This window comes from Argopecten irradians, chromosome 5 (genome assembly GCF_041381155.1).
Source record: "Argopecten irradians isolate NY chromosome 5, Ai_NY, whole genome shotgun sequence".
NCBI lineage: Eukaryota > Metazoa > Mollusca > Bivalvia > Pectinida > Pectinidae > Argopecten > Argopecten irradians.
Genome location: NC_091138.1, coordinates 22866893 through 22893746, shown reverse-complemented (window position 1 = coordinate 22893746; position 26854 = coordinate 22866893). Strand labels below are relative to the sequence as shown.

The window sequence follows — 26854 nt, the reverse complement described above, 5'->3', positions numbered from 1 at the left end:
GTTTTCGTCCACTAGGTCGCACTCCCGATTTTCAGGGGAAAATTGTGACTTAAACTCCAGAAAATACGATAACTATTATAATTGCACGAATTTATAATTGTGCTAATTATAACCTTTTAAGATCACTTTTGCGCTGGCATTCATATAAGTACATTAACATTATTCTAGAAGGATGTTGGAGCAATTCCATATCTCAGACAGATACTCCAGCCAAAGACCCCTAGGGGATGCTGGGGCTCACCATAGATACCAGATATAAAGAGGGCATATCAAAGATCCAAGAAGGATGATGGGGCTCATCATAGATACTAGACAGAAAGAGGGCCCGTCACAGATCCCAGAGGGACGTTGGGGCTCACCATAGATACAAGATATAAAGAAGGCCTGTCACAGATCCCAGAGGGATTCTGGAGCTCACCATAGATACCAGATTTAAAGAAGGCCTGTCACAGATCCCAGAGGGATGCTGAGCTCACCATAGATACCAGATATAAAGAGGGCCCGTCACAGATCCAAGAGGGATGATGGGGCTCACCATAGATACTAGATATAAAGAAAGCCTGTCACAGATACCAGAGGGATTCTGGAGCTCACCATAGATACCAGATATAAAGAAGGCCTGTCACAGATCCAAGAGGGATGATGGGGCTCACCATAGATACTAGATATAAAGAGGACCCATCACAGATCCATCAGAGATGATGGGACTCACCATAGATACCAGATATAAAGAGGGCCCGTCACAGATCCAAGAGGGATTCTGGAGCTCACCATAGATACCAGATATAAAGAAGGCCTGTCACAGATCCAAGAGGGATGATGGGGCTCACCATAGATACCAGATATAAAGAGGACCCATCACAGATCCATCAGAGATGATGGGACTAACCATAGATACCAGATAACAATGGGACCTGTTTTACCCCAGAGGGACGTTATGTGGTCAATCTAAGATCTCAGACAAATCCACTCTAGATCCAAAAGGAAATGTTGGGAGCCACTTTGAATCCAAAAATTGATGCTAGGCTGGCCTAAAGTAGATCTCAGAAGGACACTTGGTCCATCATAGACCTGATAGGGAATGATAATCCTACTTTAGACGCAAAGTGGAATGCTGGATCCATTTTAGATCTGAAAGGGAAGCTTGGCCCATCAAAAGTCTAGCAGGAATATATGGGTCCATCAATGCTATTTATATGTACTGTATTTCTGTGCTTGCCCCATACTTGCTTTTCATTATTGTATTTATTAGGAAAATATGTACTACCGGTCTGGTATTTAGGGTATAAATCATTGATGTACTGTTATTCAATGATAAAACGTTATTGTTTAAGATAAAGTTTAATCATATTATCTTTAAGCAATACCTATATGGACCGAGGGAAATAAGAACATTCTATTCCTTCTTTCTGTGTTAAATCTACATCTGCTATTTGTTTGTCATGATTTTAATCAATCCAAAACTATGTACACTACCAGGTAGTCAATACATGTATGAGGAATACATGTATTCATGCGAGGTCCCTTACAATGTGGAAAAAAAAATCATTTAGTAACCATAGGATTTCTGATAATACAAACCACAGATTATAACTGGATATAAGGCTGGTGGCCATGGTGTTGTGTGGCTATGGTGTCGTGTGGCCAAATCTGTGGGATAGCTCTGTATGTAGGGTAGCTAATTATACAGGTAGCTCATTATGTACCTGTTCAGAGGCTGAAAGGTAGGTGCTGGTTTACTCTGTTGACTCGCCCTCTGTGTCCTGTAACAATGACTTGTATTTAGAGCACTGTTGTAGAGTCATTGTAGCTAGCTCCACAGCTCTGGGCAGGACTCGGTCATCCTCGGTCAGCTGTTCCAATAATGGAATACCACCCTCAACTTCCAACATGGGGCAGTATCTATCAGCTGCAAAGTAAAATTACGGTAAACCTCCGGTTAATTTTGAACACACAATTTTTTCAAGAAAAATGGTAATTTCTTAGCTAATGATTGTTTGAACACTGACTTTTTATAATCAATCCTATTTCGGATAGTTCGAACACGTCAAATTATGAACGTAAAAGTAAGATTTTTGTCGGCAAATCGGCGCAATGGGGTCCCCAAAAATGATGATATATTTTGCATATTGCAACAGTTTTAAAGTGCATAGTCGGGCAATGAAAACAAGTATAATTGCGTTCATTGGCCTTCCAAAAGTCCTTACATATCAAAATGACGATCAAATTGTGCTTACTTTGTCCAGTTTAGACCATTGAAATTATGGAAAGCCCCATATAAATTTAACACTGTTCTAAAAATAAATTCCGAAAGCGAGGCTGTATGGGAATGTCAACTTGGATAAAGGCAGCCGGGAGGACGTTTTAGGATTCCTTTACTATAAATTAATTTCTTCGTGTGCAGAGCGATTTTTGACAGGATATTTAATTTTTCTATTTCATAAGAAATTATACTGGATATATTAACACCATTTAAACCGACTTAAGCCTTCCTTTGCCCGACTATTCACTTTAATGTTTTTAATAAAGTTTGTATTTATTATATAAAAGATCATTATAATGACCATATGACAGAGAAGTAAATAACATGAACATCTTAAGTCATAATTAAAAATTATTTATGTGGCTTCTGCTACGCAATTAATTATAAATTCACAAAATAAATGCTCATGTTTACGAGAAAATGATTGAATATATTATCTTCAGGTAAATCTGCAAACTAAATATTTTTCCTAAAGATTTTCTGCTTTACATAGCTTATGCCAGGTACATCGGTACTCAAAACTGATTTTTATCAATTTCAACTCGGATAGTTCGAACTGACCATTTTTTCCTAAAGCTTAATTTTGGATAATTCGAACTGGTTCATCTACATTTATTTAATTTTGTTCGAACTAACCGAAGGTTTACCGTATTAACATATCATGCCAGGCCCTAATTTCCCCAAACAGACTTGTAATTCTGTCTTTGCATATTACATACTACAGAATGTCTTGAGAGTAGGTTTTGATTGTTAAATCACTTGTTTTTGTGTGAAAATTACATGGTTTTTCGGTGGGGAAAACCTTGGCGTTTATACTCATAAATACATGATTTAACAAATAATATCTACCCCCAAGAACTGATATTCTGAGTTTTGCAAATAATGAAACTAGCACCTGAAACAATTCTATATCAGGATAATTCTGTATATGTACTTTAAATACTTTGCTGTTTTTACAACGTAATGACTAACCTTTTGACATAGTGAGATTACAGAGGGCCCAGGTCGCCCAGACCTGTGATTCAGGAGTCTTATACTCAGCCGCCAGCTCCAGGATAGGTCGCAGGGATCTGTTAAAATATAAACATTAAAATCACTCGATTTTATAACACATTTATCTTCTAATATTCAAAACGTTCCTCAAATTACCAACAGAATTTTTCACAAGAGAACAAAGTATATTTTCTAGATTATTTATTTGGCCATATGCCCGGAGTCCAAATAAGGTTATTTTCATCTTTTACAAAACCTCTATTACCCATTACCAAACAGTTTTGAACCTATCAATTCATTAATTTCTTCAACAGAATGTTTAATAAGAATTCACTATATTTCCACAATTCAAATTTGAAGATCGGAGTTATCTTGATGCCTGGGCTCTGTGATGTGGAACAAAAGTAAGAATATTGACCAATGGTAAGTACTGAGGTTGCAAAATACATGTAGCATATATATATTGTTAAAGTATGTAATTCCAGCCTTCCAGAGATTGTAATATCACACTTTGGTAGGACTGTATGCAATATTTTTGGAAACCGCTGTAGTGTCTTGCACATAACATTAATTCACCTATACTTAATCTTCATTTTAGAACCCAGGTCCCATCGGTCAACGGTCTGCACTATTTTGGCCAGCACTACACTTCGTTCTGGTTTGTCGATCATCCATAAATTGTCCGGATCAATGACCATGGTGGACATGACAGATGTAGCATGGTAGCTCACTCCATCTTTATCCAGCTCCGAATCCATTAAATTGCTGAATACAATAATAGTCAGATATCGAAACACAGTGGTTATGTCCCTCTTCATAATGCCACTTTTATAACTGACCAATCCATTTAAACAACAAATTTTACTTAGGCAGACTATATGTCATTTAACAGTAATTCACTTATATAACAATGACCTCTAAATGGCCCAGAATATTTACTTTAATGGTGCTCTCATGTTGAATTATGATATTGCAAAATTATGTTTGAGAAACATTTCACTTGTAGTTATAAATTACAAAAGACAAAAAGATGAAGTTTTCTACCAGTATAGAGTCATCAGCTCCTCAGTCATCAGCCGTTTGCGTAACTCCGGTACTTCTGATAGATTTGCCTGTAAAAAAAATATATATAGCGGACACAGTGAAAATCAAGTGGGATCAATAACATGCTTAGAGGGGGAAATATTTCAATAACAAATCCAATATTCATAAAGTTTAACTTTCAGATAACAAGACATGATATGGTTCTAAAGAGGAGGCTCACTAAAACAAGAACACTGAGTTTGAATGAACCTAAATACTTATACAAGATCACTCACCATTAATCCAGTCATTTTCTTCAGAAGGCCATCTTGTTTGGCAAATGTCTACAAATGAATAAACAAAGACATACAAAGAGAAATCCAGAGAGTTTTCGTGCCATTATTGTATAATCTATTTCAGAGCAATAGAACATAGATGTTTTCTCTGTTTTCCATTCTTTCTCTCTTCCTTTGAAACATTTAGAAACATTTTACAAAGAACACATGGCATGTCCTAAATACTGCAGTCACCAAATCATACCTGAACTCCTGCCATCCATGTTGTTATCAAATCTGGCCAAAAAAGAAGTATGCATCACAAGAGACCATGGAATTCAACAAATTATGTTTAAAAAGCTCCCTTCAGCATTTGTTGTTTCAGATGTGGGAACATAGACAAAAGACAACATAAATTGTTCATCATCTGACGATGGTGGGCTAACACATGAAACCTTTGGTAATACTGATAAGCTGTTTGGTTTGTGATCATCAATATCTTATAAGCCCACATTGTTCATCCTCGATACTCCAGGGGTTACTATCACTGTTGTTTTATCCTATTAACCTTTCCATGGAGTATCGAAGATACCAATGCCTCTCACTCACTAGATTTATAATGTCATAAACATCTGAAACATTGTTTCTTTTTAATGACTACATAACATTGAATACGTATACACTTTGTCTCATTTTGTTACTTTTTCTATACAATGAATTTCAAAAGTAGTGTCAAGGATCAACAAAAGAAATAAGATTTGGAAAATAATTTTAACAATTAAAAACGACTAACCTGTATACAGGACATATAGATATCCATGGCAGATGGCTCCTCCATAAACCTTTTGGCATTCTGTGGCATATCGTCTACAAAACATTTAATATGGAAGTTTATTATCATTATCATTTAATTATCTATAATTTTAATACCACATAGAAAAGTAGCAATCAGCATTCAAGTTTGTACAAATTGCTGCGAAGAAAACAACCACTTTAAGTTTTAAAACCGTTGTCAAAAAATCTGATTTGAAAAATGAAAAAGAATTTAGCATTCACAATAGATACTATGCTTTGTAAAAAACGGAAATGTCGATTAAAGGGAGATAATCATCCAACACATACATATATAATAAGAATAAAAAATATCAACATGGCATTCCTTTTCGTCCAAAAAAAGACGAAAAGGAATGCCGTGTTGATATTTTTTATTCTTAATATCTACTGATGCACAACGTCTTTTAAAAGTTTAAGTGATATATATATATATATATAGAAAAAACATAACTAAAACAAATCTGCTATCGAACTCTCTATGAGAACGGACGATAAGATGAAACAGATATTTGAAAAAAACACAATCATTAATAGCAAACGACAACCTAAAAACCTCAAAAGACTGTTATGCTCTTCAAAATTTCAAAGGGAAGAACAGAACCCGTGTGTGTCTAAATGTAATAAGCCAAGATGTGGCACTTGTAAAATTATTTTAGAAGATGAAAGTATTATTTTTAAATTTAATAATTTCAATTTCAAGATTAAATCAAACATGATGATCAAACATGTCGATCAAAAAATGTTATATATGCACTTGTATGTGGTAAATGTTCTGAGTTCTATATTGGGCAAACTGGTAATGAGTTGTGACAACGGATTACTGTACGCAGACAACAAATTAAGACAGACAGTTTAAGATTTCTTCATGTCAGTAAGCACATTCACACATGTGCAAGTGATGTTTTTAATGTTAGCCCTATATATCAATCAACTGATAATGTTGTTGAAAGAGAAGGAAAAGAATCAAGTTTAATAGCTTTATTAAAACCAGGTTTAAATAGTTCAGTTTAATTTGTAAGTGTGACTTCTAATATGTGTATCTTATGACGTCATAGTGTATTGTTTACTATGACGTCATCAATCCTAGTTATTTGTGTTGTTGCCTTATCAACATCAATAAACATCTCCTGAAGATCAGCGGCAGCTGGGAAAATGTTAGAGATCGATGGCAGATTTGTTTTAGTTTTGTTTTTTCTTTTTATATTCCATCACAAGGATATTCAACATTTATTTATTATATAATAAAACTTAACGATCTTCCTCTTATACATTCACCATTTCATGATGGCTCTTCAGGAATATAAAAATAAATATGATTTTTTTTTAATATTCATGAAGAGCAATCATGAAATAGTGAATGTACAAGAGGAAGGTCGTTGAGTTTTATTTTTTATAATTTCAACTGTACATTGACACATACTTTTTTCTTGATATATATATATATACATAAAAAGAAAACACAACTATAAAACAGTTTTTTCCGCCCTAGCGCTTTCTCGGCTCATGCCGGTCTTCAGGGGTTTGAATTCTTTTATTTGTAAAACATGACGTCATAGTACAATGACGTCATAGTAAGATTACGTCATAACATGGTACATAAAGATATTGTGAATGTTCTGGAAGAAACTAACAAAAACATGAGGACTAAATGAAAACTAATGTGAAGTTCCTTTGTCCCGTTCTGAATTTAGCACAGGTTTCATAAGTTGAATGAAATACATTTCTTTATTTTCTCTTTTTAAAAGATCTGAATTAGACATTTGATATATTGGTAAAATAAAAAACTTATCTATGTACCGGTATATCACATGTTCTGAATAAATGCTATTTTATTGTGACTTTGATATCAGTTTTCAAGCAATGAATCTTATTTCTTATGTTCTATGAAGTCTGATTTGAACTAAAGTTCATTACAGCAATAAATAACACAATCCAGATTCTTGTCAACTTCATTCATTATCAAATTTGAAGAGTGTAAAATCTTTGACTTTTATTAAATTCCGTTGAATTCAGTTATCTAATTAAATAAGGACATCTTGCTGGCCTCGTATGATCTCTATACAATTGATTTCATATTGTAGCCACATGTACCTGTCAGACTCCAAAGGCAGCTCCAGGCTCGCTCCATTGTGTCATCACAGCATGAGTTAGCCAGCTTGTGGCGGATCAGAGACAGTAGATACTGTAACACAATGTGTCAAAATCAGATAAATGAATGTAAACCTACTTATTTAATAGCACATAATTCTGTATCTTCAAGTCCAGCAATTTTTCATGGAAATTTAATTTCACAATTTTAATTCATAAGCTTATACGGTGACAGTGTTTCAAATGATCCCAGTGGTTCATATTTGGCAACTGTTAATTGGCAGCAGGTGATATTTAATTGCAAGCGAAACTAAATTGATTTTCAGTGATAGGCCAACTTATCATGAATCTAACTCTACCTGGTATGTACATCTATATTAAACCTGCTTCTAAATGTGTTCTTATGCCCAGTAGTGCAACACCATAATGGATATCTCATTATTAGCATGACTTAAACCCATACACCAAGCTGAGATTCAAATGTTATTAATGGATAGACAACATATTGAAACAGCACTACTTTTTATGTCAGATTAAAATGTCTAATATACATCTGTAATGATCTGGAGAAAAAGAGATGAGTTTATAATACCGTCAGTGTGTCAGTTTCTTTGCCAATCACTGATTTTTCCGGTCGGTCCGTTCGGCACGTTTCATGTAACAGTTTCAAGGCATACATTTCAAAGAAGTCTCCATGATAGGAGTTGAGGACTCGGAGAAGACAGTTGACATATCTCTTAAACAGGTGACAGTAGACCTGTAAAATATACAAATTATAGGGCGATGATATTGAAGAAAACACTTAAAAACCAACTACTGTAAACCTGTCTTCTTTCGCATGCAATTTATTTTCACGAAATAGGCAATCAGTTTATCTTCGCAAATTAATATCTCAGACAATATTCTAAAACAATTAAATTCAAATATATTTCTATTGAAATTTAAATCTAAGAAACTCTGTGAAAATATTTTAAAACTGATAATGTGAAATTTAGTAGCCGCGAAAGAAAGTTGGATTATAGTTTGTTTGTTATAGACAGCGGCAGCAGTTGTAAAATGTTAAGTTGTTCAGACATATTACCACTAGCCCTCCAACTCCGAGTTGCCAGTTTGAAACTCATGTGGGGCAGTTAGCTGGTATACCCTGATGGTTGTGAATATACAGTACGATTTATGAGAAGATTTGTCAAGTAAAGGGAGACAATCATCAAAAGTTTTTGATTTTCTCTAATTACAGGCATGTATTTCATTTTTTATTGCGAGTTGTTACTATTTGATCCTGCTTATAATATGATAATGTCACAGAACATGTTAGTACATTATATCAGAGAAGGCATGTTTCTGAGGAATATCAACACAGTGTGGATATATTAATGGGGAGAAGACATTCAGTATTGACTCACCGCATCATGAGGCATGTTCAGACACAAAAAACTACAAATACAGCACTTGGCAGTCTGAAAATATACAAAATACACAACTTAGTTATGGTTTATAGAAAATATTGGTGACATTTAACATAGAGCGTAGCCAAATTTATAAATTAAGGATTGACATTTTACAGAAAAAATAATCTGACTATAAATGTTAAACAAGATTGGGGGGGCATCATGATAAGTGTAAGTGTGTTATTTCAAAATTGTTTAAGGGACATGATAAGTAGAACGTACAAATTGGATTTAAATGGATTTTGAATAATGAAGTATGATGGTCCAAGTCTCAAAATAATGCATGGTCAATGTTTTGTTGGGTTCTTTTTTATTATTTAATCAGTCCCAGGTTGAGTTTTAGTTAACTAAGGCAAAAATGAATCCTGTAGTACACAATTCAAGACAAAATATGAAATTCTCTCTTGAACAAAGATTTTGTTAAAGACATATTGATATATTTCATCCTTGGTACTTTCTATGAAGGTTAAGGTCACTTTTGGAAAACAAACTTAGAAACTTTTCACATTGATTTGAACAAGATCAAATACCCACAATGTGATATGTGGATCTCTCGAACATAAATAACCAGAAATATTAAAACAATTGATACCGCTATAAAGGTACATAAATGGACAATGGATGCCATATGCCACATCATCAGAAAGTTCAAAAATTTAAAATACTTACATAAGTATCGTTCTTGACCTGGTTCACACATGATATGAGTGTCTCTACGATGAAGGTTCGTGTTCGCTGTGGTAACACCTGACTCTTCCCATTCATCATCAGGAACAAACAGGCACTGTCAAAAACAAATGTATACAATGTAGTATATGTATTACAATGTAGTATATGTCTTACAATTAGAATGTTTACAAATGTTTACAATGTAGTACATGTATTAGAATGTTTACAAATGTGTTATAATGTAGTTTATGTGTTACATTATAATGTTTACAAATGTATTACAATGTAGTAAATGGATTACAATGTAGTATATGTATTACATTATAATGTTTACAAATGTATTACAATGTAGTATATGTATTACAATGTAGTATGTGTATTACAATGTAGTATATGTATTACATTATAATGTTTACAAATGTATTTCAATGTAGTATATGTATTACAATGTAGTATGTGTATTACAATGTAGTATATGTATTACATTATAATGTTTACAAATGTATTACAATGTAGTATATGGATTACAGTGGAAATTCCCTAAACCAATCATGGTAGGTGCATATAATTTCGGCCGGTTTAGAGAGGTTTCGGTTTGAAGAAGTGCACCGAATATCGATCATTACGATCCGGATTTTATCGATCGGAAGTCGTTTTTTACATTATAGTGTACTGCATGTATGGCTAGTGTTCATTTTAAGCGACCGTTATTGATTGTAAATGTGAATGTTTTCACAAAAGAGAGAATCATACGTTTAAAAGGAATGGATTACAACAATCTTGACTTTGTTACCGCTTATGAACGTAGTTTAGTCAGTTAGTTGCGTGAATGTTCTTCGGGTTGTTCTCGTCTGCACTAAGCTACATTATCATGTTACATACGGCCGATCGCTTCTGGTTACGTCAAGAATCAAATTAAATATGATCTAATTGCACACTGATCAGTCGATGCCGGTGATTATATGACATAATCATTTTCTAAAACAATACATGGCTTTGGCTTCTTAATACAGATAATCTACGTTATCCGACAACTACATTTAGCCTATATCTAAAACAAGAGCTGTTGGAGAACAGCAAAGCTTGTCTATTCAGAAGAAGTTGATTTTCAAGTATTTACTATTTAAACATGGAAATATGACAAATTAACAGACTCAAAAACCCCCTAAAGGGCCCCAAATTGGTTTTATTATCACGTTCAGCATCCATACACATTAGGAAAATAAAATCATAAACATTTATGATGACTTATGCTTAAACAATTGACAAAATAGAAACTTGCTCAAAAACTTTAACATGGAAATATGACAAATTAACAGACTCAAAAAACCCCTAAAGGGCCCCAAATTGGTTGTATTATCACGTTCAGCATCCATACACATTAGGAAAATAAAATCATAAACATTTATGATGACTTAAGCTTAAACAATAGACAAAATAGAAACTTGCTCAAAAACTTTAACATGGAAATATGACAAATTAACAGACTCAAAAACCCCCTAAAGGGCCCCAAATTGGTTGTATTATCACATTCAGCATCCATACACATTAGGAAAATAAAATCATAAACATCTATGATTAAACAATTGACGAAACAGAAACTTGCTCAAAAACTTTAACATGAAATGGGACACCAACGCTGACTCGTACGCCGACGCCGGGGTGACAACATTAGCTCCCCCTATTCTTCGAATAGGCGAGCTAAAAATAACTCTAAAAATTGAATCTGAAACTTTCTCTTTATTAGCTCTACTTGTTTTCATACAGTAAACAAATCACGTGTACGTGGTAGACTTTCGTTAAATATCTAAACAATAGACATAATTAAATAATTACACCACTATCTCAGGTATAATTACCGTGTACATATACATGTACCTATAGCCTTCACATCATGCCCCAGGACATATGACAACTATGGATACAGGTATATTGTACGTGTGTATTTCTATTTCACAATGCAATCTATCAGTGTCGCGCAGGTAAGGCCGGTTTTCAGAAGTTGTATCTTAGATACATTTGACTATTCCGATCTCAAAATTGGTCTGGTTTTAGGAATTGGGAGGGATCAATTTTGGGAAGTTTTATTTACTAGTAATAAAGAGGAATTCATTCCGTACATGACATCCATGTTCGGTTTCTAGAAGTGATCGTTTTTTTGAGAAGGTTGGGTTTCAGGAAGTTACTGTAGAATGTTTACAAATGTATTACAATGTAGTATATGTATTACAAAGTAAACAAATGTATTACAATGTAGTATACCTATGTATTAGAATCTTTACAAATGTATTACAATGTAGTTTATACATTGCAATGTAGTATATGTATTATAATGTTTACAAATATAGTACAATGTAGTACATGCATAACAATGTAGTATATGTATTAGAAGTTTACAAATGTATTACAATGTAGTATATGTATTACAATGTTTACAAATGTATTACAAAGTAGTATATGTATAAGAATGTTTACTAATGTATTACAATGTAGTATATATTGCATTACAATGTAGTATATGTATTAGAATGTTATGTATTACAATGTAGTATATGTATTAAAATGTAGTATATGTTAATGCTTCAGTTGTTTCCTACCAGTGTTTATATAGAAATTCCCTTCAATATCATCCACATCAAAATCATCTCAAAAAGCAATTAATTTTGTCTTCTCTAGACCATGGATATAACAAATTTATATGAATCTGAACATCATACCAATTATATGATGCATGATGGGGAAAAAACAACTTTATCTTTTATATAACTTAACTATAGTTTCAAATGTTTCATGTATTCAAAAGTCTCCCTAAACTTAAGTCATAAAATTGGACTTAGATATATAGTAGTATAAACTACATAGTATATGAAATTTGTAATATTTGGTAGATATCAAGGCTTTTTAAGGATCTACAGGTGTAAATATCAGATGATATAGTACATAAAAACTTACTTAGCAGATCTTTGGATTTCTCTACACAGTGGATGGAGCTGGATTGCCTTCAACATTGTCTGAAAAACCAGAAAATCACAAAATAACAAATTGCATATACATACATATATAATTGTAGTGTATCAAGTAATCTAAATAGGGCTTTATAAATTGAATAAAGTCCATAGAGGATAGTTGTATTATTACATGTACTCCTTTAACACACAGTCAGGTGACAATACAAGATTGTGTGGGTTTTTAACAGTAAGAGGACAGTAAAGCAGTTGGTAGTTAAATCCATTCTCATAAGTAAAGCTAACTTACAGGAACTCCATCAAGAATCTTATTTGGCCGAGGTCCAACTCTCAGACTTCCAAATAGCTTATTGAGAACATGGGTGAGCATTTTCTCATTCTCCAGATATACACTAGCTGAGAATAGAATCTGGTCATCATTCTCCCATCCAGAAAACTACAAGGAAGAAACGACTTATGTCACCAACAAGACTTTAGATGAAAAAAAATTACATTAAAATTAATGATCAGGGTAACTTCTATTCTGTATTTGCATAGTACAAAGTTATCTGCCTTTGCGGGTAGGTTTTGATTGTAACGTCTTGTGTTTGCGATTGTAATGTCAGAGTTTTCAGTGAAAACAATGTGAATTTCACTCACAAGATAATGATGTCACAATTGATACCTTCCTGCAAGGTAGATAACTCTGTAATATGCAAAGACTGAGTATGTAATATTCTACTAATAGAGTAATGATACATTTTAATACTACCTGATCTGCAGGTGTATCACTCCAGGAGAATGGCAGATCAGGACAGTTCCAAAGACCAAGAAATGCAAAATGTCTTCCATTGAGACCATCACAGCTCAAAGCTTTCTCTGATGCACTGCTTGATTCCCTGAAAAGCACTTAAGTCATTACCTCCCTTTATCGCAAATTACCTCCCCTCACTGTACAATAATCATCACAAGTTACCTCCCCTTGCTTATAATTGCAAAACTAAAAATGACTAGCTTCAGTTAGTTAAATTTTCAACATCATTGCAAGATGATTAAAGTTACACACTTGTCTTTAACTGTCTGACACAGGTTTATTTCCTAATTTGATAAGGGGAATAAATGATATACCTTTTCTTCCACAATAAAAAAAACCCACTTCCATCTAAGATGTAAAGTGAGTAGCACAAGTTGACAAAGCCTTGAAATTATTACTGTTCACATTTTACTTACACACTGTCATCGTCTTTGCTGCTAGCCTCTAATTTGTGTGACACACTTTCCTTCAGTCTGTCACCTGAGAGGTTGGTGCCAGATATATCCAGAGATGTCAAGTTAGACAACTGTTTTAGGAGCCCTCTCATGTTCTCCGCAGCATTGGGATAGATCTTTGGGTCCTGGGCACTACATGAAATATCTAGGTGTCTGAAACAGCAGATATGGTATAGTGCAAAAAATGTGCAATGTATATGGAAATGTAAAATCATCACTGAATTACACAAGAAACACATTCTATGCACCTAAAATATAGTAGATGTCAATAAAACTGTGGATTTTGAATGGTAAGTAAACTATGCATGTTTATATGCAGATAACAAAGTTTTAAAATTAAGACAATGGTATGAATAGAAAATTTAATGAAATTAATGTATAACCTGCATACTGTCAATACATCAGAACTGTTTCCGTATACACTGTACCTGTTTAAAACTTTGTCATTACAACTTACAAAATAGTTATTTACAATCAAATGCCTTCCAATATCCTTACTTTAATTTTGAAGCCTTTCCAAGTTTGATGAATCCTTCATGTATATCTTCAAACTGAATTCCTGACAACACCAGATATGTGATCTTTGGCAAGGCAACAATCGAGTCAAGATCATGTTCTGTGATTCCACATCCTGTCAGATTTAGGTGACATAGATTGTGGAGAGGCTCAATCAAGTTTTTTAACATTGTCGGTGTTTCAGTAAACTCTCTATGTTTGAAGTTCTGTACACTTAGAAGCCGGAGATCTACAATGTTACTTGACACAAGTGGTTCTAAGTTGTCTCTTGATTCTTGCATCTTTGTCAGTTTATTAACACTTTCTGTGGTTGACATGCTCCCACACCTCAGACAATTTGGTTTGGCCCATAGCTTCAGAGCTCTCATAGAATTCCTTAATTTTCTAATCAATTGAAAAATTTCGTAACTGAAAACATCACAGAAACTGCAGCAAGTCAACTCTAGATGGTTAAGTGGGTGATTAAACAGGGACTGTGATCCTGCCTCAGACAAATCAATCTGCTGCCGAATCACAACTTTAGTGAGTGGCGTTTTCTCTGTGTCACTGAATACAGGTATTAGGTCCTGGCACTGGGCGTTCCATGACTCGCTAACATTTCGTGTCAGATAGTTGAATAAATTGTCACTGATGGTAGTAGGGAAATGGAGTCCTGGTTGTAACCTCTGAAATGAGCTGTCCCAGGGTCCTGATTCCTCAGCATCCTGGACCAAAATGCTCATATTGTTCATACAGTAACTAACACACATGTCAAGAAGTGTGTCTGGTCCATTCTCCTTCTCCAGCCGATACGACATCTTCACTGTCTACAAGTTGTTGTCAGGGTAATCATTTCTATTAAATAAGAAGCAAAAAACTTACATATTTTGCATTCAATATAGCAGTATTATAGTATATTCAATTTACTTAAAATACATATTACAGAGAATGATCTCTAGGTGTTGATATACATTTTATTATGTTATAATTGTTTTTGATAATTTTTTTTTTATTTATTTATTTTTTTTTTTTCAGAAAAGTAGTGGACCACAGTCATTGTTACTGTGCCAGACTGCCCGTGTTACTAATGAGCATAAGAAACAAAGTTCAGTTGACTATCCGGTAGTAAAATTGTACTGTAATATTTTTAATCTTTTTAACTGAGGCTATCTCATTAGATCTTTGCACAGGGCCATGTATAGTCTCTATGAAAAAATAGCCAGAAATGCCCTGTGATCTATGTTGATAAAAAATGGAGTTCCTTATAAATCTAAATCTAAATTACATCTAAAAGAACTGGTCTTTTTAAGTATACGTACAGACCATTTGACCGCAATACGGTTAGGTTCGGGCGCACCGGTCATTTGCTAGTGGTCACTCGTACAGATGCCGGCGATCCTGACCCACATACATAAAACACAGATTTTGTAAACAACAACAAACCGACATTGACCTACATATATGATTATCTGGAAACAATTGGATGTCCTCCATTTGCAGTTCAGAGTATTTGTTTACATGCTTGTATTATTAGTTGTAGTAAAGAATTGCATCGCATGCCCAGCTGTCAAATCGATAAAAACCATGTTTACAGCTAACGGTAAGTTGATCGCAGAAAAACTCAAGAAAGTATTAGCCGGAAATGAAAACACGTTAGCTAACTTCCGAACATGGTCTTAATTCCGGAAATAACTTCATCGAGGGTTACGTCCCCTCGAGCGGAGGTTACAAATTTAAAGACACATAAGATAAATAACAACAGGGATGTAAATAGTTTTTTAAGTTCATGTATTAAGTAACTGACTAAAATCTAGGTGTTTTGTTACCTAAGCATTTGTATTTGTTATAATTTTGGTCCAAAATAGGTTTCTGTCCGAAGTCCATGAATAGAACCAGAGATTTAAATTACTATTTAAATCTCTGATAAAACCGTATAGTTGATAATGTACATTTATGTTTCTTCTGTGATGAAGTAAATGTTACAAATCAATAATTCAATTTTGTTTGTCACGAGCATTTTCATTGGCTTAAAAATTTACTTTATCCAGAGATTCAAATATCATTTACTATTTAAATCTCTGCTTTATCATCCCATAAAGGGCAAAATGGCGTCACCGTTTGTAACATTGCTTCTGATTGGCCGAGATGACGACGTAATAATTTCATAGACAAAAGAGTCTCAAAATAAATTTTGAATATTGAAGAGATTATCTTTAGTAAATTAAATTATAAAGATTAATTTGAATATATTTTAATGTTATGGAGATATAACACAAAAATCTGAGTGTACTCTCAACATAAACCGCAAATATAAGTTTTTAGCTTGTTTCCTAATCCCATTTCCTTATTTTATCTCCATAACATAAAAAACATATTCAAGTTAATTCTTAAAATATTACAGGAAATACTCACTACAATATACAAGTACAATAAAACATTTTAACAATGAAATAATTCACTCTGCCACATAAAACAGGGATTTACAAGTGATACGTCATCTAAAAAATCGATTTCTTAACCCGATTAATGGGATTAATCTCTATCTTTCTCCCTCTCTCTTACTAGTTTAATGTTCTTGGTGTTTTATGTGAATTCATACTATTTTGTTCCATGTAATCACGTGACTATTCATTTATGTATGTTTATATTTTCTATATTTCAGGAGAAGTCGCATATAAGTTGGAAAAACTTAATGACTTATCCTTTTGTCATTTTATGTCAATAAAATATGTTTAAATACGTCATCTATGTCCTTATCGGGTAAACACGAAAACAAATCCTAATATAAAATCAAGGATTTATAAGTGAAATCAATCCTTGGTTAAACTGACAGACTATTATTTTAAATTACAATGCCAGCTTTGCAACAAATGTTACGGTGACATTTTCCGGATTTTAATCTAGACCCATGCAAACAAAATGAATGCAGAGCATGGATTAATATAAGTTTTAACCCTATTTCTTTATTTTTCAATTTGTAAAAAGCTGTACAGAAAAGAAACGAAATCAATTTTTTTTATAATTCTTTTATTTTTAAATCATATTGGTATTACAATTAATCATCTATATTTAATATAATTTAATTCAATATGTTTTTTTATGCGATCACCTTTTCACACATACCTTTGTATATCTACACATACACGATCATACATATATATATACCCTTACATACACACACAGAAACACATACATACACATACATACGTACACACACACACACACCTACATATATACACACATGTATACATACATACATACATAAACACACAATCAATCACACCCTTACATACATTATATATACCCAAACATACATGTACAAGGTAAATACATAATTTACATTTTAATATACAGTTTTACATACATTTACAAGAGGCATCACTCCATAGGTACATACACACACACATACACACACAAACACCCTCACACATAAATCTTTTAGAGTAAATACTTGTGATTCCATGCATAAACATACTCATACACACAGCCTAGCACACTCACAGTTATAATAATTCTCTTGACAAAACAATGAAAATAATTTTTTTTTCTAGAAAATTTAGAAAAAGAATAAGAAGAAAAAAGAAAAAGGAAAAAGAAAAAAAGAAAGTAAAAGGATGAGGAAAATGAGAAGTAGAGAAAATAGAGGAAAGGTGCAGAGGAAAGTGGTTAGAAATGTATTTGTTTGAGATGTGGCTAGTAACATCACAGTTGTTTTGGATATAAAATTATAAAGGAACTGTCAGATAGCTTTGACAATCATATGTCAAGGTGGATAAGATTTATCCACTTACTCTAGGTATTGGCAAATTTTGTTTTTAAACTGTCATTCTGTCCATTTGATATATATTTTAGTATGTTGTAATACTCTTTTATATTGTTTACCAATGCATGAACATTTAAAGATTTATTAAAACATCTGGTCCTATAAATATATTGTTTAATAATAAGAATTATAACATTATCAACAGCAGTATTTATACCATTGTTCGTAACGAAATCAAATTTACTATACCAGTTGAAGAAAGCATCAACGTACATCAAACAAGCCCAGAAGCTTACCAAAGATGTCATTTCAGCGATTCAGCGATTCAGCGATTCGATTAAAATTTAATATCAAAATATCAATGCAGTTGTAGAATCTGTAACTATTTCTGTTGAAATTCAATCATGACACGAAATATTTTCATCAGGAACATGCGTACGGTAGACATGTGCATGATTATATACAATGTATTTATATATAAAGATAAATATATATATATATATATATGTACTGTATGTTTTTGAGATATCGTATACGCTCCATATAGCCCATTTAGATAATATGTTTATTTCAAGTATTTTATATTAAAACACGATATATTTTTGTCAAGGACGTATATTTCTCACTTATAAATCCTTGATTTTTGTACATTGTATAACTTTTTAGACCATTAAAATTTTGCATAGTGTACAGTTTAACCAGAAACATATTATATATGTTTCTGGTTTAACATAATGTTGCAGTTTTTTGTACTTCGATAAACCTTTATGTACAATGTATTACTAAAGTTATTTTAGTACTATCGAGGAGAATAATACAAAATATTCAAATTAATGGAATAATTTCTGATTATCAGGGTCGTGCAGACTTAGCAACTCTGTGTTAGCACAATCACGCTGGGAAATAGGATTAACCTCACGTTATCTATACAGCTTTGTTCGCGAAAAACAGCGGGATAAGGCGATTGTCCGAAACAAAACTATTTCTACCCCTATACGTCAAATTCAAAATGGACTCGTCCAAAGTAACTCGATACCCAAGGCTATACAGTGGAGGTTTCCAGAATGCCCCACTTCCGTTGAGGGATCGAGTTACTTCTGCACGTACACTTTCCGTACGTGGGCATTTCCCCATAGACCGTACAACGTGGACAGAACGGAAGGAAGGCGACTGTGACAGTCATTTGTGACCAGGTGAATTTGTGAGGACTGTCACCGAGGCGGTGAAGCGTGACATACACACGTGTGTTATTGTTTACTCTCGGGGCTGTGTATGTGTGTAGTTACTGAGTCTGAAGTAAGATGACGACGTTTGCGTGTTGGTGTGCTTGCGTGGCAATACTGATTCAAATGGTCCAAGGAGAAATGTTCACATCTTTAGCGGCCATGCAATCTGCTATTTGGGCAGAAGGAGAGATCGCTGCTACTATAAAAGATTATATCCAAGAGGAAGAAGCACGACTGGACAAACTAAAACAGTAAGTACACACAACCGTGCATTCCTAAACCAAACACCTGTTAATTTCTACTCTAATGGACGGTGTTTTGAACTAATTTTTTCAATATTTATCGGACAGAAACACGAATTTCAGTTAGTCACAATCCATCCCCTTCTAAGTCAGTACCGGGGTACCTCTCCCTTTCTGACTAAACCCTTTGAGAAATATCATTCTAGAGATATTGAGTCGTATAGTATCGTACCAGGGTGAAATACTCCCTACGAGTCCTACAGAATCATATCAGGGCGACATACTCCCTAGCTGAGTCGTACATAGTATCATACCAGGGCGACATACTCCCTAGCCGAGTCGTACATAGTATCATACCAGGGCGACATACTCCCTAGCCGAGTCCTACAGAATCATACCAGGGCGACATACTCCTTAGCCGAGTCCTATAGTATCGTACCAGGGCGAGACATACTCCCTAGCCGAGTCCTATAGTATCGTACCAGGGCGAATTACTCCCTAGCCGAGTCCTACAGAATCATACCAGGGTGACATACTCCCTAGCCGACATACTCCTTAGCCGACATACTCCCTAGCCGTTTGAGTCCTACAAAATCATACCACGGTGACATACTCCCTAGCCGAGTCCTATAGTATCGTACCAGGGCGACATACTCCCTCAAGCCGAGTCCTACAGAATCGTACCAGGGTGACATACTCCCTATAGCCAAGTCCAATAGTGTCATACCAGGGTGACATACTCCCTACCCGAGTCCTAGTATACAAAATCACACCAGGGTGACATACTCCCTAGCCGAGTCTTAGTATACAAAATCACACCAGGGTGACATACTCGATCCCTAGCCGAGTGCTAGTATACAAAATCTCATCAGGGTGACATACTCCTTAGCCGAGTCCTACAGAATCATAACAACAGGGACCTGGGTGACATACTCCCTAGCCAAGTCCTACAGAAACATACCAGGGTGACATACTCCCTAGCCAAGTCCTACAGAAACATACTAGGGTGACATACTCCCTAGCCAAGTCCTATATATAGTACCATAGCAGAGTGACATATTTATCTATTATGGCCTGGTGGAGTGGGCACTAATATTGCCTCATAGTATTTTTGAGGGATGGAATAGTGCCCGAGCGGAAGGTTTAGTACATCACCCTCACATGAGACCCGTTTTTATCTCATCGTAACAGAAACACGTCAAGCGACACCTGAGCTATATTCATTTCTACCACAATAAGCGGTGTTATTCAATTATCATGACATTGAATAAACAATGCAGCTGTTGATTAAGTTAACAATTTGTTTATATATCACATGTACTCTGTAGCATTCTGATTGGCTGAAATGGTGAACTTTGACCGAACTACTTATTTCTCATCATTGTCATCGTCATCAATAATCAAATGACGTCATTATATGTTGTGATCGCCACTTAACGTCCAAAGCTGCAGCTGGAATGCGTAAGCGTCGTGGTCGTTGGTTCAAAATATGTGACGTTTTCATACATGTTAAACTGACCTTTAGTAGTCTAATAGTACATCTTGACAGACAAGAATTTTACTGATGAGTTTCGTAGATTTAACGTGTATGAAACGAACTTGATCTTAATGGTAATGGCTTGATGATTATCTGGCAGGAAATATGCAATGCCGTGTCGTGTGAATGCTTTTATAGCTATACATGTAGTCCGACATTGAGTTTTATTTTCTGGAAGCAACTATAATGATTTGAACTCGATAAGAAGTTAAATGAGTATTAATCAACCCTAAAGATGTTCCCAATTAGAAGAATTTGATATCGATGGATTCTTTATAAAATGATGACTTTTGAATACTAATTAGTGTCTTTTTGCTGATGAAAATATTACTACACTTTATTTGCATATTTCTGTAAATTTATACACATTACCGTATCCCTGCCGTATTTCTATTGGATAAAAACGAATATGTTTGTGGTAGAAACAGGTCACACTACTTGTGGTTGTTGAGTATTGAATTTATTCCACACTCGTAAGTTAATTTTTAAAAGGTACAAAAGACACTCCCTAAAGCTTGTGTCTTTTGAAAAATAACTCATTCGTGTGGAATAGATTCAATCTTCAACAACCACTCATTGTGTAACCTCTATTTCCACACCACATTGTTACATTAAAAGTACAACCTATGGATCTATGAAAACTGTGTATCTATAAAACGGGATTCAGTTTTATGAATATCAAAAGTAGATCAATATAGAACAAGAGTGAACTGTCTTCTGTAAAAACGAAACATTTGCTTCCATTGACGCACACAATAACCTGTCCGCCATCTTGACATCTTGATCGAAGCACAACGTTATGACTTCATGTAATGGTGACATCACAATACATTCTAGTTCAATTTTGTGCCATTTCAAAAGTGCCCACTTGCCGGGGCACTATTGCAAATAGTAACCACGTGTGTAGCAAATCAGAATCCAGTGTTCACATGATGTACTAATCCCTAACAGGGTCCAATATAGTATCCTATCAGGGTGACATACTACTCCCTAGCCGAGTCCTATTATCCTACCAGGGTGACATACTCCCTATCAGAGTCCTGTAGTATCATACCAGGGCGACATACTCCCTAGCCGAGTCTTAGTAATTATCAACCAGGGGGAAATACTCCCCATCAGAGTCCTGTAGTATCATACCAGGGTGACATACTCCCTAGCCGATCCTATAGTATCCTACCAGGGTGACATATCCTATCAGAGTCCTGTAGTATCATACCAGGGCGACATACTCCCTATCCTATATTATCATACCCTAGGGTGAAATACCTCCTTATCAGAGTCCTGTAGTATCATACCAGGGTGACATACTCCCTAGCCGAGTCCTATATTATCATACCAGGGTGACATACTCCCTAGCCGAGTCCTATATTATCATACCAAGGTGACATACTCCTAATCAGAGTCCTGTAGTACCGAGTCCTATAATTATCCTACCAGGGTGACATTTCCCTATCAGAGTCCTGTAGTATCATACCAGGGTGACATATCTCCCTATCAGAGTCCTGTAGTATCATACCAGGGTGACATTCTCCCTATCAGAGTCCTGTAGTATCATACCAGGGTGACATTCTCCCTATCAGAGTCCTACAGTATATCATACCAGGTGTGTCCTACATATCATACCAGGTGACATACTCCCTATCCGAGTCCTATATTATCATACCAAGGTGACATACTCCCTATCAGAGTCCTGTAGTATCATACCAGGGTGACATTCTCCCTATCAGAGTCCTGTAGTATCATACCAGGGTGACATTCTCCCTATCAGAGTCCTGTAGTATCATACCAGGGTGACATTCTCCCTATCAGAGTCCTATAGTATCATACCAGGGTGACATTCTCCCTAGCCGAGTCCTATATTATCATACCAGGGTGACATACTCCCTAGCCGAGTCCTATAGTTATCATACCAGGTGACATACTCCCTAATCAGGTCTTTCCGAGTCCTATAGTATCATACCAGGGTGACATACTCTCCCTATCAGAGTCCTAAGTATCATACCGGGTGAATTCTCCCTATCAGAGTCCTGTAGTATCATACCAGGGTGACATACTCCCTATCAGAGTCCTATAGTATCATACCAGGGTGACATACTCCCTATCAGAGTCCTACAGTATCATCATCCAGGGCGACATACTCCCTAGCCGAGTCCTATATTATCATACCAAGGTGACATACTCCTTATCAGAGTCCTGTAGTATCATACCAGGTGACATACTCCCTAGCCGGAGTCCTATATTATCATACCAGGGTGACATACTCCTAATCAGAGTCCTGTAGTATCATACCAGGGTGACATTCTCCCTATCAGAGTCCTATAGTATCATACCAGGGTGACATTCTCCCTATCAGAGTCCTGTAGTATCATACCAGGGTGACATTCTCCCTATCAGAGTCCTGTAGTATCATACCAGGGTGACATTCTCCCTATCAGAGTCCTGTAGTATCATAACCAGGGTGACATTCTCCCTATCAGAGTCCTGTAGATCATACCAGGGTGACATTCTCCCTATCAGAGTCCTGTAGTATCATACCAGGGACATACTCCCTATCAGAGTCCTATATTATCATACCAGGGTGACATACTCCCTATCAAGTCCTATATTATCATACCAGGGTCCTACATATACTCTCCCTTGCCGAGTCCTATATTATCATACCAGGGTGACATTCTCCCTATCAGAGTCCTGTAGTATCATACCAGGGTGACATACTCCCTAGCCGAGTCCTATAATATCATACCAGGGTGACATACTCCCTAGCCGAGTCCTATATATATCATACCAGGGTGACATACTCCCTAGCCGAGTCCTATATTATCATACCAAGGTGACATACTCCTAATCAGAGTCCTGTAGTACCGAGTCCTATAATATCATACCAGGGTGACATACTCCCTAGCCTGAGTCCTATATTATCATACCAGGGTGACATACTCCCTAGCCGAGTCCTATATTATCATACCAGGGTGACATACTCCCTAGCCGAGTCCTATATTATCATACCAGGGTGACATACTCCCTAGCCGAGTCCTATATTATCATACCAGGGTGACATACTCCTTATCAGAGTCCTATATAGTATCATACTAGGCTGACACACACCACAGTAGTCCATATTAGTGTCATACCAATTAAAAATGCTCCATTGCCGATAAATGGTATTTTTTAACTATCAAAAACAGGAGCAGACGATTTAGTATGTTTCTTCAGTTACAAAAGTTACTTACTTTACACCATTACCACCATTGAAAAGTATTCACAATTTTCAAGTAATGGAAAAATAAAATATTGTCTCTATAAGAGTTTAGGCCAAGGTGAGCTTATGCCAACCCTGGCTTCCGGCCGTCAACAACTCACATAATCAACTTCTTGAAAAACACTGGTTGAAATTGGACCAATTATGACTGGCAGCATCAATATGAGTTAGGGATTCAAAATTGTACAAATGTTTGGACTGACATTTGGACTTTATTTCATAAGTGCAGTACAAATATGAAGTTCTAATTAAGCCAGTTAAATGTTTAATTGTTATTACTAAATTAAACCAGTTGAGTGATACAGGCCCGCTGGGCCTCTTGTATATATGTATTTCAACCCTTGTGAATTAAATCGGATGGCTGGTTTAAAAATCAAGACATGGTTGTTATAGAAGCAAAGTATTTTATAGCTGATGGCTTGGAAAGTTTTATATAGAGACAATATAAGCTCTTTATACCATATAGGAAACCACAGACCTTGAGATGAGGTATGATATATAATGTATACGTATATAACCAAGTCTGTGATGGTGTATACGTATCTTCATTATGAGTCATAATTTAAGTACATGTTAAAACAGTGGTTGATATATAATATAAAGACATTCATATGGATGAGTGTAATCTCAACCCTTGTTCCCTAGGGAAATAAATTACAATGCAATCCGTTGTTTTATGTAGCATTTTCTTACAAATGACCACAGTAATATGCAAATATTTGTAACCCAAAAATAAAGTCTTAAATTCCGGGAGATGTAAATTAAAACTTTCCTCAGTTTTGAAAAATGTGCTTTAGATCCTCTAAATGCCTTGGTTGGTCACGTAGATGGAAAGCTCTATATGTTTTACTGGTTTTGGATCTGGTGCTCATAATAAAACTGTGCACTTGTGTGGTGCTTCTGAGAAAAATATGTGTTAATATGTAGTTCCCCAGGTCATGGAAACAGTGTATCAATGTAGTTGTATCAATTCCCAATAATAATGATTGAACTGTGTGTCAATATTTTAACAGTGATTTACTGGACTCATCTAGACGAGTCCTGCACTCATAATTTCTCTGTTGGATTAATCAAAATTTTGAGAACCCTCTCTATTTTATTGTATACTGGGACTCATCAAAATTTGAAAATAAGTCTTCTGGATTAGCCTTAAAAAATCCTACATAATTGCACATGCAATATAGTGTTCGTTATAATAAGAGACGTGTATGTCAATATAGTGTTCCTTGTAATTAGAGAGCTGTGTGTCAATATGGTGTTCCTTAAGTAGAGAACTGTGTGTCAATATGGTGTTCCTTAAGTAGAGAACTGTGTGTCAATATGGTGTTCCTTATATTAGAGAACTGTGTGTCAATATGATGTCCTTATAATTAGTGAACTGTGTGTCAATATGGTGTCCTTATAATTATGAATGTGTGCAATATGTGTTCTTAAGTAGAACTGTGTGTCAGTATGGTGTTCCTTAATAGAGAACTGAGTGTAGGTGTTCCTTAATTAGAGAACTGTGTGTCAATATGTGTCCCTTATAATTAGTGAACTGTGTGCAGTATGGTGTTACTTAGTTAGAAACTGTGTGTCAATATGGTGTTCCTTGTAATTAGAGAGCTGTGTGTCAATATAGTGTTCCTTGTAATTAGAGAGCTGTGTGTCAATATGGTGTTACTTATAATTAGTGAACTGTGTGCCAATATGGTGTTACTTAGTGAACTGTGTGTCAATATGGTGTTCCTTATAATTAGTGAACTGTGTGCCAATATAGTGTTCCTTGTAATTAGAGAGCTGTGTGTCAATATGGTGTTCCTTAATTAGAGAGCTGTGTGTCAATATGGTGTTCGTTGTAATTATAGAGCTGTTTGTCAATATGGTGTTCCTTAATTAGAGAACTGTGTGTCAATATGGTGTTCGTTGTAATTATAGAGCTGTTTGTCAATATGGTGTTCCTTAATTAGAGAACTGTGTGTCAATATAGTGTTCGTTGTAATTATAGAGCTGTTTGTCAATATGGTGTTCCTTAATTAGAGAACTGTGTGTCAATATGGTGTTCGTTGTAATTATAGAGCTGTTTGTCAATATGGTGTTCCTTAATTAGAGAACTGTGAGTCAATATGGTATTACTTATAATTATATCAGAGACCCGCGTGTCAATATGGTGATCCTTATATCAATATATGGTAATCCTGTGTTAATGTGGTGTTCGACAGGGAGCTGTCTTTCATTTTCATGTTTCTAAGGGAAATTTGTGTTACTATGGTGTTACTTTTGAATCTGCATGCAATATAGAGAAATTTGTGTTATAGAATAGAATAAAGTATGATTTATCCTCTTTCGCAATGGTCATGCATATACTGTAAACCAACTTTCTTTTGAGGCTACTAATTATCACAATTTCCATTTCAAAACATTTTCGAGGAGATCAAGTTATCGCAGATTTAAAATTAAATGGAAATACATTTGAATTGAATTGTGCAAGAATTGTAGAAGATATCAATTCGCAGAAATAAACTTTCGCAAATTTACCTTGATCA

General features: G+C 35.0%; 2 protein-coding genes across 5 annotated transcripts in view; one reads left to right on the top strand and one right to left on the bottom strand.

Annotated features, from left to right (window-relative positions):
- Positions 1-15965, bottom strand: LOC138323253 (protein zer-1 homolog). 2 transcript variants are annotated; one of them, XM_069267690.1, is made up of 16 exons: positions 15622-15965; positions 14306-15157; positions 13769-13960; positions 13311-13437; positions 12849-12995; positions 12546-12604; positions 9594-9708; positions 8880-8933; positions 8069-8233; positions 7480-7570; positions 5348-5421; positions 4576-4623; positions 4301-4368; positions 3833-4021; positions 3236-3333; positions 1-1909 (listed from the first exon to the last, which is right to left on the bottom strand). In XM_069267690.1, the coding sequence occupies exons 2-16, from the start codon at positions 15118-15120 to the stop codon at positions 1737-1739; spliced, it is 2415 nt and encodes an 804-aa protein (XP_069123791.1). In that variant the 5' UTR covers positions 15121-15157; positions 15622-15965; the 3' UTR covers positions 1-1736. The 2 variants fall into 2 exon arrangements, with proteins under 2 accessions (XP_069123791.1, XP_069123790.1); XM_069267689.1 differs by having other exon boundaries at positions 15760-15965.
- Positions 15966-19110: 3145 nt separating this feature from the next.
- LOC138323251 (prolyl 4-hydroxylase subunit alpha-1-like) overlaps positions 19111-26854 on the top strand; it is a 38813-nt gene continuing 31069 nt past the window's right edge. For 2 of the 3 annotated variants that reach the window (XM_069267687.1, XM_069267686.1), the window contains exon 1: positions 19117-19542. In XM_069267687.1, the coding sequence (XP_069123788.1) occupies positions 19367-19542 (176 nt within the window). In that variant the 5' untranslated portion in view covers positions 19117-19366. Of the gene's footprint in view, positions 19543-26854 lie in introns of all 3 variants that reach the window. The other variant, XM_069267688.1, reaches the window with a different exon arrangement.

What these genes read in the sequence shown, in the direction of transcription:
- LOC138323253 (XM_069267690.1), bottom strand. Translation starts at nt 15,120, where the DNA reads ATGTCGTATCGGCTGGAGAAGGAGAATGGACCAGACACACTTCTTGAC. An exon ending in AGGTCAAGAACGATACTTAT is followed by an intron (nt 8,934 to 9,593) that starts GTAAGTATTTTA and finishes GTATATTTTCAG; the next exon opens with ACTGCCAAGTGCTGTATTTG. An exon ending in TCTATATGTCCTGTATACAG is followed by an intron (nt 4,624 to 5,347) that starts GTTAGTCGTTTT and finishes ATTCATTTGTAG; the next exon opens with ACATTTGCCAAACAAGATGG.